The following is a 17,818-nucleotide window of genomic DNA, read 5'->3' on the forward strand; positions in this document are numbered from 1 at the left end:
CACTTGACTCAGGCAGGGGGTTTGATCCCTGTTTCTCTGTGGCCTGGGTGGATGCTCTCCCTCTGTCTCCCAGCACAGCAGCACTGGCTTGAGGGATCCTCTCCTGATCTGCTCCCTGGTTCTCCCTCTCCCAATGGCCCTGGCAGAGTTCAGAACCATCTCTGCAGCCCAGAAGGGTGTGAAAGCACCCTTGGGAGGCTGAGGTCATCACCTGTGGGTGTCACAGGCCACAATACAAAGAGTATCATCATACAATTTCAGAAAGCTTCAACCCATATACAGTAACACCTCACCACATCAGAAGGCTTTAAATGACCACCCTTCTTGTTCTTTAGCCCAGCCTTTTATACCCTCACGTTCATGCACTGCCCTGGGTGCCCTCTGCTCCCTTGGGTGGCTGCTCAGCACCCCTGGGCACTCCCTGGCTCATTGCTGCCAGTGCTGCTCACCTGCTTCTCACAGCTGGAACCTCTGGGGATGGGGCTGGGCCACAGCCCCACTGCCAGGGACACAAACTGTGCCACAGACAGCCCAGGGACACAAACTGTGCCACACACAACCCAGTGACACAAACTGTGCTACATGTGTGATTTAGGGAGAAGGAAGGGAACCTGCTCCTGGTGTGGCACTGGGTGCTGAGGGCTCTCTGCTCCCCTCAGCATGGCTGGATGTTGGACAGTCTGCTGCAGACTCTGTGTTTAGGTGAAATCCTTGTCTAGAATTCCAAATGCCTCATCCTGCATGGCCAGCTTCTGTTCCAACTCTAAATTCCCTGCACCACACTGGGAAGGGAATTGGTGTCTGTGGTGCAAAGCAGTTCTGCACCCTGAGCTTGCTGAGTGCCCGAGGAGCATCGTGCACATCTAATGTCTCTGGAGGCAGGAGATGTGATGGGCTAATACATCATAACTCCTGGCAGGCTGGGGGCTCCAGGGTGCTCACTTATCCTTCTCCAAGTGGGATATGTGGTGGCTCTAGGACCTGGCATCCCTCCCTGCCATCTCCACACAGCCACGCTGTGGGCATGGGAAGCTTCTGGTACTCATGGAAGGGACTTTGTGACTCTGGAAATGGAGACAGGAGACTGGTTATGTTCTGCTAATGAGTTTATTTAAGGGCCTAACAGAGGCCAAACAAATGTTGAACCTGGGAGACCTCTGTGTCCTGCAGGACAGGCCTTTTGATCCCAAATTTCATCTTTGCTTTTTGTGAGTGTTTTCAAGATTTCCTGTTACTGCCCATTGTGAAGGTGGAGAGCTTCATCGGAAGTTCTGGGAAATTTTTTGGCATTACCGAGTTGAGGGTGTGTGAGAGCAAGGAGAGGAGTTGCTTAGATACCAGCATGATGTGGCACATGCCATGGGGCATTGCAGGAACTTGTTTGCTTGTTTGCTTGTCTCCTGACCTCATGCATCCCAGCACGTGGGTGCAGCCTCTGGGAGACCCTGAGGAATCCTGCTGCAGCTCAGAGCATTCCTGGACCTTTTCCTGGCTCCCATCCCAGCCCTCCCAATAATCCCAAACTTGCCTGTAGGGGAGCTCCTGCTGCCCTAAAAGACTGCCAAGGCTGGGGTACAATTCTGAGCTTCTGGCCTAGAGTTAAGCCTGACCCAAAGCCAGCTCAGTGCCCTGCATGATTTGGACGTTTCAGGCTGGATAAGGGCATGACACATGGGGGAGAGGCAAGGAATAATCCAAAATGCTGGCAAGCAGTGTGGAAAACACAATTTCTATCCACTCCCAATTTTCTAGGATGGGTGGCTTTGGTAAGATCTGAAACGTGCTGGATGGGTCCCTGTGGGTGAAATCAGAGGTTCTTGGCAGAGCTCCTGCCCCAGGATGGAGCTCCGGCTTGCACAGGAAAGGTTTCTGTGGGTGGTGGGGATGCGGTGGCCCAAGCTGTTTTGTAACCACAGCCTCTCTGCTGGTGTTGCAGCTGCCGAGGTGACGCAGGAGACGGTGGAGTCACTGATGCAGAAGTTCAAGGAGAGCTTCCGCACCAACACGCCCATTGAGATCGGGCAGCTGCAGCCCGCGCTGCGCAGCACCTCCGTGGGCCGACGGAAACGCCGCAGCCGGCCCCGAGGTACGTGGCCGTGGGGCCTTGGGATTCCAGCTCTGGTGTTTTACAAACCCTGTACTGCCCTAGCGCGTAACTCCAAACTCCGTATGAAGCGCTTGTTGTGCTACTGTAGAACATATCAGGCTCCAGCATGGTGTGGATGAAAGGAGGCAGAGATCTCTGAAGTTTGCTCTTGGGGAAGGAGGTTTATTGGGGGTGCAGGAGGTTCTGTGGGGCTTGAGAGCGTGGGGGAGGAGAGAGACAAAAGGATGCTCTGGGAGAGGGGAGGTTCCAAGAGGGGAGGAACTTCCAAGAGAGGGGAAGCTCCAAGAGACTGCGTGGCCCCTTGAAGCCTCCTTATCAAGGGGCTTCAAGGTGGGTTGGAACAAGGCATGGCCAATGGGGTTACAGACATTTGATATTTTAAGGGAGGGATAGAGGTGCAGGGTGAACCATACATCTTTTGGGGGGTGGGATGGAACAGTCCATTTCACCCCAGGACCCATCCAAAGGCAGGGGTGTCATCCGGCCAGCTGGGAGAACTGTTCTCATCCCGATGTATTATTTATGAACAATCATATTTATCTATCTTCCACAACACACTATGACACGAAATAACTCTCATGTTCATGCTAGATGTAAGAGAGAGAAAAGAGAGGAAGTTTATTCCTGACCTCAATTCAAAAGAGGGAAAAGAGAGGAAGTTTATTCCTGACCTCAATGCAAAAGAGGGAAAAAAGAGGAAGTTTATTGCTGACCTCAATGCAAAAGAGGGAAAAAAGAGGAAGTTTATTCCTTACCTCACAATATATAGAATTCCAAAAGTGACAGTGGATTGGATAATCAAATTGCCACCTCTCCAACCACACTGGTCAAACCAACAGTCCATCAATTCCCTCCTCCCACAAAGAAGAATGGAAAACAATCATTATTTGCATGAACAGTGCGTGAGAACTCCAGTAGAAATATGTAAACATCAGAAGGCATGGAAAACTTTTAAAAGAGCTTTTAAACTTTCAAAAGAACAGGGCAACAAGTGTTAGTTAATTGTCTTCACATTTTGGTCAGACAGAGCAATCCTTCTAAGCCTGACAACCCCAGAGGCGGCCAACTGGGGGTCTGATGGCTTGACCTGGATGCCACAACCTTCCCAGAGAGAGGTCCCACAAGATATAACTTTCTGGGAGTCTCAGGCAGTCCTTCAGCTGCTGGGTAACCTCAGCAAGGGGCAGACAGCTCAGCTCCTAGCAGTGATTTCAGCTCTGCCTCGCCAGGTGTACCCTGGCCAACACAGGGACAAAGAGACAGGAGCACCCTGTGGTTGTTCCACAGAGGCAGCCTTTATTCCAGCACCCTGTGATGGCAGCTCCCTCCTGAACAGGGCAGAAACAGGGGTTTTTATGGGGAAAAGCAGGGTGGTACAAAGGGGAAAAACCATTTGGTCCCAACAAATCTACATGGGGTTCCAAAGCGTGCTGGGAACTCACCATGACCAAGGAGGATTGCTCAGTCCATGAGAGCTTGAGAAGATCTCATCATATCCCATTCAAGGGATACCTCTCCAAGGGAGAGGGCTGGCGTGTCCATCTGTGTCCACAGAACCAAGGGCACCCTCTATCTCAGACCACAAAAAATATAAACAAAAATGAATTGCAGATATATTGGGGGTAAATGACTTCATTTCCTGAAGCTGTAATTGGAGAATTAACACCTGATATGCAAATAGACCAAACTTATATCTCTCTGGAAAAAATCATGACCATTGTCCAGTTTGGGTGCAGCGTCTGGGAGGCTTTGAACTGCCTAAGGTGTATCTATTGAAGGCCTTTAATAAATACCTGCTTTTATTGTCTTAATCTTGTCTAGCCTCTGTTCTAGGTAGCCACTCCAAGGCATCAGCCATGGCCAGAGGAGCTTGGCTGGGGAGGAAGGTGGGAGCCTCCTCACCCTCACTGCTGAGCGTGGGGACACCAGAGCTCCTCTGTGGTGGGGTGAGAGAGGGACAAACCTCACACAGCATCCTCTGGGTGTGCTGGTGGAGGTGCCTGTGAGCTGTGTCACAGCGTGTCCCCTCCAAGGCATCCTGCTGCAAGCCCAGAGTCCCTGTCAGCTGCCCCAGATAAAACACAGTGAAACAGTTTCTTGTCAGGTTTTAGTTTCATGAAGGGGTGAAATTCATTTTGGCCGTCACTCGCATCATTGGGACATCTTTCTGCTTTCCCAGTACTTGGGGGCTTTAGGAGCTACAAAGACAGTGGGAGCACAGCATTCATGGATCTAAAGGCTGTATCACACAAAAGATTGTGTCAAGGGTTTGGGTCCAGGTCTTCATCTCTGTAGGAGGAGGAGATAACAGATCCCTTCAGGGATGATGTGGATGAAGCTCCCTTGGCCATGATCTGCCCAGTGCTCTGAGGGTCTTTGTGTCATCTCTGGGAGCTGGGAAGGCAATACTTTTCTTTCTGTTTACTGTTAGTTTTGTTTTTCATTTATTTATGAGTCTGAAATGTGATCTTTTATTCCTGATACATTTTCCTGCGATACTGGCCTGGAGAGGGCTTTTTTTTATTATAGCTCTGCCTATAAATTATTTACTTAGTGTAAAGAAAATGTTCTGACTCTTTAACTGGTTTAAATTATTTGGTTTGTTTTCTAGTAGTTATTCAAATACATGTCTCTGGATTTTAGTGTGGGTGCTCTGAGGTCCATGGGCAATGTCAGGGGAAGTTTCTCTGATTCCCTGCTCCAGCCTATTTTTTTTGTTTGTTTGGTTTGGTTTGTTTTGGTTTTTTTTGTGTGTTTTTATTTCATTTTAGAACTGGAGGTAAGAGGCTTTTTGGTCACTAATGGAACAAGCCAGTTAATCCTTGGAGCTGAGCTCTGGAGGAGGCACAGTGCCCAGCTGCAGGCAGAGCCTCTGGCTGAGTGGGAGCAGAGTGTGGCCCTGAGCCAGCCTGGCTTGTCCCCAGCCTCTGGAGACACCCCCCAGCCTCTGGAGACACCCCCCACCCAATTTTCTACCTCCCCAGGGTTCCTCTGCCTGTTAGTGACCATGGGGAAGTCAGTGACAAAAGCACCCTTGGTCTCTCTCCATCTCTCCCCACTGGTTTCCTCAGTTGGAAAATGAGATTGCTTTGTACCCAGAGTCAGTGAGGGACGAGGAGCCTGAGGCAGAATGTACCCCACGGGTTCCAGGAGGGGACTGACTCCCAGTGTCCCCAGCCACGGGGATCCCTCACCAGCACACTCTAAGAAAGAGATTTTAAGCTCTCAGTCCTCAGAAATCCCCAGGAAGCCAGGTAGTCCAATGTCTCCAGTGGAGATCTCACTCTGCACAGCCCCATCCCATCCATCCTCTTCCCCTCTTAATTTAAAAATCTTTTTGCTTGTAAAGGTGGTGGCTGGGCACTGTTGCTGAGCTATCCGTGCCTTTCCCTGCCCATTCCCTGGCTTCTTGAGCTGGAGGTTTTGTTTTTACAGCCTGTGGTTACCTGTGCCTCCGGCAGGCACGTGGCTGGAGTGCAAACAGCCCTTCAGGGTTAAGGATGATACCACAACTCGGGATGTTTACGTTTTCCATCCAGTTGCAAACATAAACCCTTTGCCTCATTAATCCATTGCAATCCATGAGAGTTGTTTTTTCCGCCCCCTAAATGAAATTGTCCATTTGGGATACATTCATTTCCTCCTAACGGCCTCGTGACAGTTCCGCTGATGGAGTTTGCATCCAACTTTGTTTCTGGGTAGTGACAAGTCAGCCTGATGGATGCATGTGTGTAATTATTTTCTTGTGGTTTGATTTAATTAATGTTTAACCTCATCAAAGCCCTACAGCTGGAGCACTCTCCCTGCAGGAGCTGCACATAGCAGAAGGATCTCCCCCTCTATGGAAAGGCTCTGAAAGGGTTTCCGAGTGCTACTCCTTCAGAAGGATGGGATAAACCATCCAAACCTGATCCCCAGCCCAAGGGGAACAAATCTGGGATAAACTTTGCCTTGCTTTACTTCCCTGCTCTGAATATGCATAAGCTGCTGCCCATTGCTCCTCATTAAATCTGATTTTGCCCTGAGTGTTTCCAGCAGCTATGGGAAAGGTGCTGTTTTCCCAAGTAGATTGACTTTAAAAAAACCCACCAGACCACACCACCCTCTCTATTTACAATGCCATATAACTTTATTTTGTTTAATGACTCTTTCATACAACCTTTCTCCCTAAACACTTCTGTGGAGTGAAGCACATTCAGAGCTTATAAATAATTGAGGGGAGCGAGGCTGGAGAGAGCTGAGGGTGGGAGAGGTGGGCTGGAAGGAAGAGGTCTCTGCTGGGGGCTGGCAGACCTGGTGGGAGGGATGCTGCATTCCAGAGCGTTTATTGATCCTGAAATGCTGCCCCGGAGCATCCCAAGCTGGCTGCCCCAGCAGTGATGCCCTGGGGAGAGGCAGGGCAGGGCTGAGCTGTAGGTTTGGCTGATGGGTTTGGCTGATGTGTGCTGTGTGCCCAGCCCGGGCTGGGAGGTGGCCTTGGGGGTGGCTGCTGTGCTCAGAGAGGGGGTCTGGTGCCCTCTCCTGGGGCAGGGCTTTAAAAACACTCTGGATTTGGGAAGAAATAACCCATCATGGTTCTCCTCCTGAGAGTGTTCTCCATCGGGATGTGCTGCCTGCTGGGGCTGCAGTTGCGGTTTGGAGGTCTTGGCTGCGCCCTGAGTTAGCCAAAGCTCCCTGAGGGAGGAGAGCTGAGGCTCAGCTGGGCTCATCCACAATCCCTGCTTTTGGCAGGACACCTCTGTGCTCACCTTGCCCTGTCTGCTGCCCTGTGGTGCCTGTGGAACCCCACGTTTTGCTGGCGAGGCTTTTCTGGCGTTCACCTGGGAGCTTTCGCCTCACCTGAGTCACGACATCGTGTCCAGCTCTTTGAGTTGGTCCTTGGTGAAAATGAAACCCTTCAGGCTGTGCAAGGGCTGCTGACTGGGACCAGTGTGATCCCAGTTTTTCACAGTGGAAGCCCATGGCACTGTCACCTGGTTGCTGCACCTCCTGCACTGCTGGGGTGTTTTGGGTAGAGACAGAAGGAAGAGGGAAGACTGGTGAAGAGGAAGAGTTTTCCTCAGCTATATGTGAAGCCAGTGTGTGTGAACATACCCCTGCCACAGGGTGCTTTTTTTAAAGGGCTTTTTATCTTTATTCTTTTATGGTTTTGGGGTTGACTGGGTAAGTTTCAAAAGAAAATGTTTGTGTATTTTTTTTCCTACTTAAAGCTGTATCTAATTTACCTTTGTCTGACCACTGACCACACTTAGGTTTTTTTTTGTTTTGTTTTTTTTTTTTTTATTTTATTTTTTTCAGTTTTCTGGTGCTCTTTTCAGAGTTAAATTAATTGAACTGAATAATTTCCACTTAGCTAATTGCATTTCCCTGCCAGCTCTTAGTGCATGGACTTCGCTGCTGTGCTGGGGAGGGCATTCCTCACCCAGTTTTTACTGGGAAGCCTGAGAACAGGGGGCCTTGTTGAACCCCCAGAAGGCAACGTTGCGTGGGGTGAGTGAGCATGGAATGAGGTGAGCCCTACTTGGTTGATGAGGGAAGTTGTGGGTCTTGAATTCTCTGGTGTGTACAGGGATTTGCCCTTTTTCTGGAGGAAAAGGATGCAGAGAATTATTTTTCCACTGATAGTGGCTGCAGGGCAGAGGGATCACAAAGATGTCACCCAAGGTGGCACCGCTGGGGACAAAACTGAGCTTCCACTTCTATTACAACATCCAACTTTGAAGGATTAAGTAGGTGAGGTCAGCTTGGCCTCAGATAGGAGTTATCCAAACAGCTACTGCTACTTATTTCTTTATTTTAACTCAGTTTTGATTCCTTTTACATCTACAGCTCTTTCCCTGAGATGTTCTACGACCTCCTGGCTTCAGGGAAAGGATTAAAAATGTCATGTGTGTTCTTTATTTCCTCTTTAAAGACAAAAATCTCACTTTTAAAAATATACACGTGGCTTTGGCTAACGAAAAGTCATTGGGGATAACTCTGGTTCCTGAATTTTATTTCCTTATCCCCACTCTGCATTAACGGGACCGTCTTTAATTACACCCTAACGAGGTGTTTGCCTTGGCACCCCGCCTTGCTCACCACTAAATTAATGCTGCACTCAGAGCAAGCGCCCTGCCTGAGCTGAGATCTATTTGAAGGGATTAACGAGTTTGTAAATCTGCAAACAGGATTAGAAACAAGAGCATCTTCCTTGAGCTCCCCTTCCCTGCCTGCCTCCTGCCCCGCTGCCTGCTGAACGAGCTGGGCAGGAGATGAGGGGTTGCGTGAGGAAAGAGGAGCTTTGTTTTTTCTCCAGTCTCAAAAGCAGGAGTAAACTGGGTGTAAAGAGGGTGTATCTCCCCATGAGAGCTGCTGGAGTGAGTTTTCAGTTCATTACTGATACCCAGCACTTCAAAATTGCCATTTTCCTGTTCTCTGTCTTAATTTTTTTTTTTTTTTCTTATTCCTTTTCTTATTTTGTTCCCTTTTTTTTTTTTTTTTTTCTTATTCCAGTTTGTAACCAATTGCAGTGATTAGGATCTTTTACTTTTTTGATACTGGGTGGTTTCTCCCTGTTTTTAAAGGAAAGGGAATGCTGACCAAGAAGAACTGCTTGGCTTTACCTGGATGCTGTCCTTGTTCATCAGTAATTGCTCGTGGGTGCCCTCTGCTTTGAGCATCCTTGGTCCCATCATGAATATCCTCAGCCCCGTGCTCTGGTGAGCAGCCTGTGACCAAGGCCGGTGATGGACGTGGAAGAGCAGGCATTGCCCCAGCTGTAAACATCTCACTGGGCTAATTTGGTCAGATTTTCAGTTAAACATGAAATCAGGTTCATGGCAGGATTACTTGAGAATTAGCATCCCTGTGTTCTCCAGGTTGCTTCAATTGGGTTCTGAGATCCTCAAAACCGCCACCAGGATGTGGTCCAGCATTCCTGATGGCACAGAGGTGTAAAAGCACATTCCTGGCAGGCGTGTGTGTGATCCCAGTGATTCCCCAGGCTCGTGTTGCCAGCTGACCTCTGGCACTGCATGTTGGGTCAGAGGAGATGTTTCCGTGGCGGGCGGGGGACCTGCGCCGGGTCTTACAACTCCTGTATTTATACATCCTGCTCAGTGCTGGGTAATCAGAAAATGCAATATCGCTGTCACCAGCTCTCTGAAGACATCCAGCCTGAGTAATTTAACATGTCAGCTCCATCCATCACGGAGACGCAGCCGGCACACAAACGCAGAGTGGCCGGAGGGGGCTGGGCTGGAGCAGCTGCTGCCTGTGCCAGCTGCCTGGTCACCTCGGGGGGCTGTGACAGCACAGAGAGCACCACGTCGCTGCCTCTGCCCACCCCAGCCATCTGCCTGTGCAAAAGGGGCCAGCTCTGGTGCACGGGAAGGTGACAGAGGGATGTGCCATGCCCCACCTGCACAGGTGGCTGTGCTGAGCTCTCAGCAGTGGGGACACCCTCCCATAGCTGCTGTCCGTCCCCCAGCCCTGGCCACTGCAGCAGCCCCTGCTCAGTGAGACGGGGATTTGCAGCAGGGCTGCAGACCTGGCTGGTTGCCCAAGAGCCTGCGTTAGAAGTCCAGGTTAATTAAGATTTTCCTCACTCATGCAAATAAGCCTTATTGGTCTTACCACTCCGCTGTGCCTTTCAAACCCCTTGGTGTGTGTGTATCATGGCAGTGGATGTTTTTTGTGGAGTTTGTGGCTGAAGAGGGGTTGATGATGGGTCATGGTTTGGGATCTTTAAACCCCCCCCTGCCCAAGCACTAAATGCTGCTGTGTGCAAGCACTGACCCTTCCTGCTGCTTCCAGGAGGAAAGGAGCCAGCAGAGCCCCTTCCTGCCCTGCAGCTGAGACTGCCCTGGAGGGCACTGCTGGGCCAGGTCAGGGCATGGCCAGGGCAGGAGCCACGTGCCGAGCTCCTGATGTCCCTCTGGCTGCTGCCAGCCACCTCTCATCGCTGTGATTAAGGATTTCAGAGGGCAGAAGGCACCGCTCATTTTCTGTTCTCCTGCCAAGAAATGGGGAAATTGTGCTGGCTGCCTAGAATAAAAGATTTTTTAAAAACAGTAAAATATTTTAATGGCAGTTTAAAGGGCCACTGTCAACCCCCAGAGGCCTGTTTGCTTTAAGCTCTGCAAAGATTGAAGAACTTCTGCCAGTTAGAGTCTGTGGTGCTTTTTAAGCATCCATTGCTTCATGGTGGGTCTGAGGATGAAGCCAGCTGGGCTTCTGCTGCATCCCACACCACACCTGGAGAGAAGGAGGATGAGTGAACCATGGGCCAGCCCTGCGCCTGTCAGTCCTGACTGCTGCTGCCACAGCAAACTGGGGGAGCAGATGGGCCAAACTGGGTGCTGAGGAGCAGGAAGGACCCTCAGGGGGATCCTGAATGCCCCCCAAGGGCTGTATTCCCCCTGTGCTATTTGTCCTTGCTGGGTTTGCTAAAATTCACTGCATTTCACCATGCAGGTGGAGGGCAGCTGCCACACTCAGGGGTTTTCTTTGTAAGTCCCTTGAAATATATTTATGTTTTTATTGCTGAGGGTAGAAAGTGTCTTCTTACATTCACATCACTACAGGCACTGTGGGGCTTTGATTTTTGATGAAATCATGAGTGGTAAAAGTTCCTGATCACTACTGGTGACCCCAAGCGAAGAACCTTAGCAAGGAGTGGGGGTTGCTGGCCAAATCCTCAGCTCTGCTGAGGAGCTCCCGGCTCCACCTGCTCCTGAGCATCCCAGCTGCCAGGGCTGATTTTTTCCTCTCTATTGCCTGCAGGTGGGATCGGGTTTGGACGTGCCAAAGGCAACTCTGGCTCAGAGGCAGACGATGAAACCCAGCTCACATTCTACACGGAGCAGTACCGGAGCCGGAGGCGAAGCAAAGGTACAAAAGGATTCTGTGACTGCACACTGGTGTCAGGGAAAAGAAATGCTGGAGCACCTTGACTTTCCCATGGGTGATGGTGTCTGATACTGCTCATGTCTAAAGGACAGCCACACCAGTCTGTGCTGGTAAGCACGTCCCAAGATGTGCTGTTTGTGTGATGCAGCACCGTGCAGGAGCCGTAAATCCCATTTCCCAGTGATGTTGCTGAGGTTCTGGGTTTCTTTGATGGTTTCTAATATCAGTTATCCTCCACATGCCTTGGCATTTCCCCAAAGCTGCACCAGTGGGGAGTGGTTGTGTCTGTCCTTGTCCTGGCACCAGTGCAGCTGTCAGGGATGGTTTCCCTGGCAATTCCTTGCTCCAAACTCCTGTTTTCTGCCCTTTATTTCCCATGCAAAATATTCATTGGATGAAAATTTCCCAGCCTTCCTCTTGGCACAAAGGCAATTAAAAAGAACAAACTCAAAACTAGGGTTGGGGCAGGCATTTGTAGACCCAAGTCTCTTTGGGCTCTTTTGTGAGTTAGAGGAGCCAAGAAACTGAAATATTATCAGCAGTTTGAAATTAGTGTCCACATTTCCTCTCATCACATCACGCCGGATCAGTTTTGTTCAGGACTCTCCGGCTGAGCCGTTTGGTAGAGGAGAAGACGAGTTTTGCTGCTGCTGCTGCTGCTGGGTTTGAAAAATCACTGTCGGGAAATAACTCCGTTGGGAAGCAATTTAAAAATTGCACAGTGGGTCTGCTCCCTCCATTTGTTTTGTGCAGGGAGCCGGGCCTCAGCAGCCAGATAGATGCTGGTGCCCACCGCGGCAGCACGCGGCCCCATTTGTTTCCATGATGAGCCATTCCCATAAATGCTTCCAGTGTGTTTATTTGAATGTGAAATTGCCTCAACACCTCTGATCAGCTCGATGGTTGCACACGGGAATAAGCTCACGCATGCACAGGGGTGTGCTGCAGTTGTTCCTGCTCAAAGGCTGGGCCTTCAATTTTATACATTTGTTTTTTTTGTCTTTTCCCCCATGTGTTTTAGAAGCAAGCGAAATCATCACCATGTTTAAAATGAGCTTCTGATGAAAAGGATGAGAGGATTCGTGAGTTCCTTACCTGTTGTGATACAAACACAGCTGTGTTCAGGGGAAAATGATAAAATCAGAATCCCAGAATGGTTTGGGTTGAAAGGGACTTTAAAATCACCTGGTTTCACCCCCTGCCTTGGCCAAGGACATCTTCCACTATTCCAGGTTGCTCCAAGCCCCGTCTAACCTGGTCCTGGACACTTCCAGTGATCAGGTGCAGCCACAGCTTCCTTGGGAACTTGTGCTAGGGCATCCCCACCCTCATAGTCAAGATTTTTTTCCCAATAAGCTTAAAGCCTAAATTTCCATCTAACCCTGCCCTCTGTCAGTTTGAAGCCATTTCCCCTTGTCCTGTCATTCCATGTCCTTCTCCAGAGTCCATCTCCAGCTCCCTTCAGGTACTGGAAGGCTGCAGTTATTCACCCCTAAGCCTTCTCTTCTCCAGGCTGAACAATCCCAACTCTCTCAGCTTTTCCTCATGGGAAAGATGTTCCACTCCTCTGATCATCTTCGTGCCTGTGTGACAGGAGGAGGGAATTGGTTATGTTGCAAACAGGAACAAAATAAAATGTCCCAAAACACTGCTAATACAGGGATAAAATTTCCCAGGTGCTGGAGTAGCTTTTGCAGTGGATTATCCAGGAATACTGGGCAGGCTGTGACAGCCCTTGGGTACTTTGGAAAAGTCACTGAAGTTTGGGTTTTTTTCAGCTTCCACTAGGGAAAAGGGTGATAGGGCACAGGGAAGGGATGGAAAACTGTGTTTTAATGAGAGGCAGATAAATCTTTGCAAGGCTGCCTTGATGTCATTCCCCTTGAGGTCGATTGCTCTGTGAGTCTCTTGAAAAGGGCTCATACTGGATGTCGGGTACAAAGATATTTTTATTGACGTCTATGTTGGTTTTTGGTTGTTGGTTTTAGCTTCCTTGTAGGGCAAATATAAAGGAACAGATGAATGGGAAGAATTCCTTTCTTTCCCTGTGAATGAGCTGTTGTTCACCTGGGCAGCTTTGATGGCTGGGTTTGAAGGGAATTCAGGAGGCAGAGCTGCCTCGCGCCGTCGCACAGGGCTGGCTCTTAGATCTGCCTTAGTGTTTGAGCAATGCTGTGGGAACCTGGTTTGTTCATGTTCACTGGGGGCTAACTGAGGGAATTGTCTTGCATAAAGTCCCCATTGTACTTCCCCTCCTGTCTAGATAAATTTGGCCATCGCTGCATCCTTGAAAGGAATTTTCCATTATCCTTTCATTGACTCTCCTCTCCCTCATGGAAGCAAAGCAATAGCGTAGTGGGAAGTCGTAGCACCGAACTCATAATTGCAAGTTCAGCCAAGATCCATAATTGGACGGGATCGTAACTCTAATAGAGAAGGATGCATCGTCAGATACAGTTAATTCTTACAATGATGTTCCCCTATCGATTTCGCCAGCCCTGCGTGTCGTTGCAGGTGCCTTTGGATAGTTATTGGGTCCAAGGAGAGGGATTCCTTGGGGTTTCTCTCCTCGGATAAGATTTTGTAGGATTGAGCCTAATTACTTGCACTGTCAAGGCATTGATCCCAGATGATGTGATGGGAAGTTTCCACTTAGGAGGTGTGCAGGTTTGCTTTTATTTGAGCTTGGTTAAGTGGACTCCTGTGTCTCCTGGAGAAGGAGGACAGCAGGGTCTCTAGTGCTTTGGCAAGGCAGGTTAGAGAGACATTCCCACAGGGTAATATTCAGCAAGGGAGAGTTTGTTCTGGTAGCTCAGGAGCAGCAGACACACTGGTACCTGGTTTTCAGGGAAGGAATACATGGAGATGTAAGAGGCAGCACCTTCTGTGGTCACAGCATGCTGCACCACTCACCTTCCCAGCCTCTAGGGCTGTGGGATGCCCTTACACTGATGTTACCATGTCTTTGGAAAGGCTCCAGAGAAATTACAGAGGAGAAGAGCGTAAGGAATAAAGCAGAGGAGATCTTCCTCTGGAGTCTTGGTCTTTGCTGCTGGGCTCAGCCCCATCTCAGGGATTTGAGCTGGGAGAGGCGCTGCTGGCTGATGCCAAGAAGTGCTCTGTTCACACCCAAATCTTCAGTGAGACACCCCTTCTCTTCATCACAGTCCCTGCTTGTGCCCACACCAGCTCCCCACTCTCCACCTCTCTTTGACAGATCAGGGTGAGCTCTGCTGTAGTAGCATGCATTCTCAAGGGAGCTGGAATTCGGATTGCTTTTCCAAGTGAAACAAGTCCTGAGAGAGGCTGTCAGGCAGTGCACAGCTCTGTGCTCAGAGGCTGAAGTGACCCTCAGCTGGGGCCTGGGATGGCTGCTTTGGTCCTTCTTGCTGATCGTCAGCATTGACTCCTTGAGGATTTCCAGAAATCAGATTTTCTTGCAACCTATTTGCAACAGGTTTGTGCACTGCAAGGCTCTGCTTGCTGTGGGGGCTGGCTTCCCTTTCCATTCCCCTGGGAGTACAGGAACTGTGGGACCTCCTTTGCATTCTGGCTGTGGTGCACAGTTGGCTCTTGTCTCCAGGGCTGTCGGTCATCACACCTTCCACCAGCACTGTCTCGCTGGGAGAGAGACCCTGACAGTGTTGTAAGGATGTGAATCCACATCCCCCGCTGGCCAGCAGGGCAATATCAAAGCTTTGATGCTTCAGGGTGGGATGTGTTCAGTCAGGTTCCACTCTGAGTTGGAGAGTAAAATATAAGTAGCAAAAATCCCCCTAAAGCAAGGAGGCAGAGCCCTGTGCACAAACTCCACTCCTGCTCCATCCCTCCTGCTCTGGGGTGGGGTTTGCCTTGTGCCCAGCAAGATAGATTCAGCTCCAGGTCTGTCTGTGCAGCCTCAAGTTCCCCTGGTCACAGGCAGCCCCTTCCTGATGATGAAGTGAAATAGTGAAAGGTGTGGGGGAAGCAGCAGCACTGTAACTCCAAGGCTGTTTCAGTTCCCTGCCCATCTCATTGAGGATTCCATGAGTATAATGAGCCCCTCCTTGCTGGAGGGGAGGCACAGGCAAGGTTCCTGTATCTCCCTCTGGTTTCTCAGACCACAGAGCAGCTGCTCTGTAACACAGAAATGAGCAGCAGATGCTGTTCAGCTTCCTGGCTTGGGGGAAACTGAGGCAGGGAAAGTGATGGTGTCCTATGGAGACCCTGTGAGGGGCTGAGCCATCCCAAGCCCATTTGTCTTGGAGACCCACAGACTCTCTGCCCTCCCTTGCACTCTAGTCTGAGCCTCTGTGACCTGCTGGGAGCCCCTGGGACCTGCCAGGAGGTCCCCATCACTGCTGCCAGACCCCTGAGTCTGGGGCTGAGCAAGCAGAGATCAGGTACAGAGCTGCTGGAAACCCAGGCACAAAGCGTGGCATGCAAAGGCAGAGGGATGCTTTTGTTCCTGTGATGGCTGAGGTGTGCTGGAGGGCACCCAGCACAGTGTCCACCCTCCTGGGGTGTCTCATGGAGTGTCCTCAGCTGGCTGCTGCTCCTCGAGCTCTCTCTGGTGTCTGCTGGAGCTGGAGCTGCACCACCCTGAGCCTGCTACCCCACATTTGGGTCTGGCGTGGCTTCACCCCTCCTGGCAGCTCCTGTTAAAAGAGGAAGGGGGACAACATCCCACTCTGTTTTGCTGCACAGCTCTTGTTCCAGCTGCCCAGCAGCCCAGGGGAGGGAGGGCATGGCTCTGGGATGCTCCTGGGCTCTCTGTGAACAAGGCACCTGGCTGTTTCCGTAGCACGCGGTGATGGTTTTGACAAATTAGCAGAACTCAATTATGCACCTTGGATTGGTGTCAGCCCCGTGTGCATGTGTGCTGGGCTGGCTGGTGGAGCCTTCTGAGGGCTGTTAGAGAAACGAGAAGCTGAGCTTTGATCTGCCTCTGTATTTGGTGTTTAAAACAAGGCCTTTTATAAGGGAATATTAGGTATTCGGAGTCTACTACATATGGGAAGCTTCGCTTTGATCCTCTCCCATCTCCAGAGGCAGCAGGCACTTATTATTTCATGGGGAACTAAACGAGGTGCAGAATGAAATTTGGGTAGTGCTCTCTGCTGGTGCCTCTGGCCTCGCTGGAGCTGAGTGAATGCTGCAGGCAGGACATCACTCCACTCCTCCATACTCCTCAGGGAATTGCCTCCCTGCTCTGCCTTGGGCCTGACTCGCCTTCAGACTGGGGGAGATGCTGTTGGCACCCAAGTGGGAGACAAAAGGTGATAAAGCAAACGTCAATTTGGGCTGCTTGCAGGGGCATGAAGGCAGGAATGAGAGATTGGGTCTGTCTGTGTCTGATGCTGTCTGTCTGTCTGTCCCTGGGGATGTTTCTCCCTTCCTGGCAGCCCTGTGTCCATCCCCTCCTCATGTGGTCAGCCCACTCCAGACAGATTAGGATTCCTCAGGAAGGGACATAGAACCTTTGGGACTCCTCAGGAAGGGACACAGAACCTTTAGGACTCCTCAGGAAGGGACACAGAACCTTTAGGATTGCTCAGGAAGGGACACAGAACCTTTAGGATTCCTCAGGAAGGAACACAGAACCTTTAGGACTCCTCAGGAAGGGACACAGAACCTTTAGGATTGCTCAGGAAGGGACACAGAACCTTTAGGATTGCTCAGGAAGGGACACAGAACCTTTATGACTCTCAGGAAGGAACACAGAACCTTTAGGACTCTCAGGAAGGAACACAGAACCTTTAGGATTGCACAGGAAGGGACACAGAACCTTTATGACTCTCAGGAAGGGACACAGAACCTTTGGGACTCTCAGGAAGGGACACAGGGAAGCTGCTCCCTGCAGGGACAGATGGACAGGTCAGCCTGGGTGCTGCACACCCAGCTGGTTCATGGCACATGGAGCTGTGCTGCTCTTTGTGAGGCCAGGAAGGAGCACCCCAGAGGGGACCCTGCAGCTCCCCAAAGCTCAGGAGTGAGCTGGATTCATGATAGAAATGTTGTGTTCATGTCCCAGAGCACCAAGGTCCCTCCCTCCCTGCGGCTGCGCCCTGGCACCGCTGCCATGCTCCCGCTGTGATGCCCAGGGCAGTGTGGCACAGGAGGATGCTGCTCATTCCCAGCCATTCTCTGCTCCCCGTCATGGATGCTGCTTTTCCAGCTAGGGAACGAGTGTGGTGCTTTTTCACGCCGGTTTATTTTGCCTGCAGAGCAACGAGGCACTGCAACAGCCCATAAAAGCCATTCTGAGTCCCTCTCCATCCCTGCTGGACTCCGGCTGTGCAGGGGAGCTGGGCTGGGGTTGCTCCAGGTGCCTCTTTGCTGCCTTAGTGGCTGTAGGTGTGGAAATGCACTTCTGCATCACCTGTGCCAGGGGCACTGAGCTGCTGGGCACACCAGGGCTGCAGGTGAATGCTGCTGGGGCTGCAGGTAAATGCTGCTGGGGCTGCAGGTAAATGCTGCTGGAGCTGCGGTGGCCACAGGCACTTCAACTTGCCTGGACTGCGCTGGAGATAAAGGCTTTTACATCTGTTCCTGGAGGCAGTGCGGGTCTTCCCGTTTATTTATTTATTTTCGGGTTGTATCTGATACAGCCTCAGCGAGTAATTGAGTGTTTGAGAGTGAAAAATTATCTCTCCGGCTTGGCCCTTATCTTGACAGCAAAGCAGCACTTTTAATTTAATTTTGTTCAGAGCATGTGGGTAACAAATTTCACTAATCGCTCTGCTGTCGCCCTCCGCATGGTAACGAGCCTCTTGTTTCCCGGGAAGCTGAACACAAACACGGAGCTGGATGCGGGCGGGAGGAGGGCGAGGGCTGGCG

At 50.7% G+C, this 17,818-nt stretch overlaps 1 protein-coding gene across 1 annotated transcript in view; it reads left to right on the top strand.

Annotated features, from left to right (window-relative positions):
• The window catches only part of ASTN2 (astrotactin 2), a 334,716-nt gene that overhangs the window by 102,431 nt on the left and 214,467 nt on the right, over positions 1 to 17,818 (top strand). The window contains exons 4-5 of the mRNA XM_021551387.2: positions 1,937 to 2,086; positions 10,874 to 10,981. Coding sequence (XP_021407062.1) covers positions 1,937 to 2,086; positions 10,874 to 10,981 — 258 coding nt within the window. The remainder of the gene's footprint in view (positions 1 to 1,936; positions 2,087 to 10,873; positions 10,982 to 17,818) is intronic.

This window comes from Lonchura striata, chromosome 22, assembly GCF_046129695.1.
Source record: "Lonchura striata isolate bLonStr1 chromosome 22, bLonStr1.mat, whole genome shotgun sequence".
NCBI classification, from domain to species: domain Eukaryota; kingdom Metazoa; phylum Chordata; class Aves; order Passeriformes; family Estrildidae; genus Lonchura; species Lonchura striata.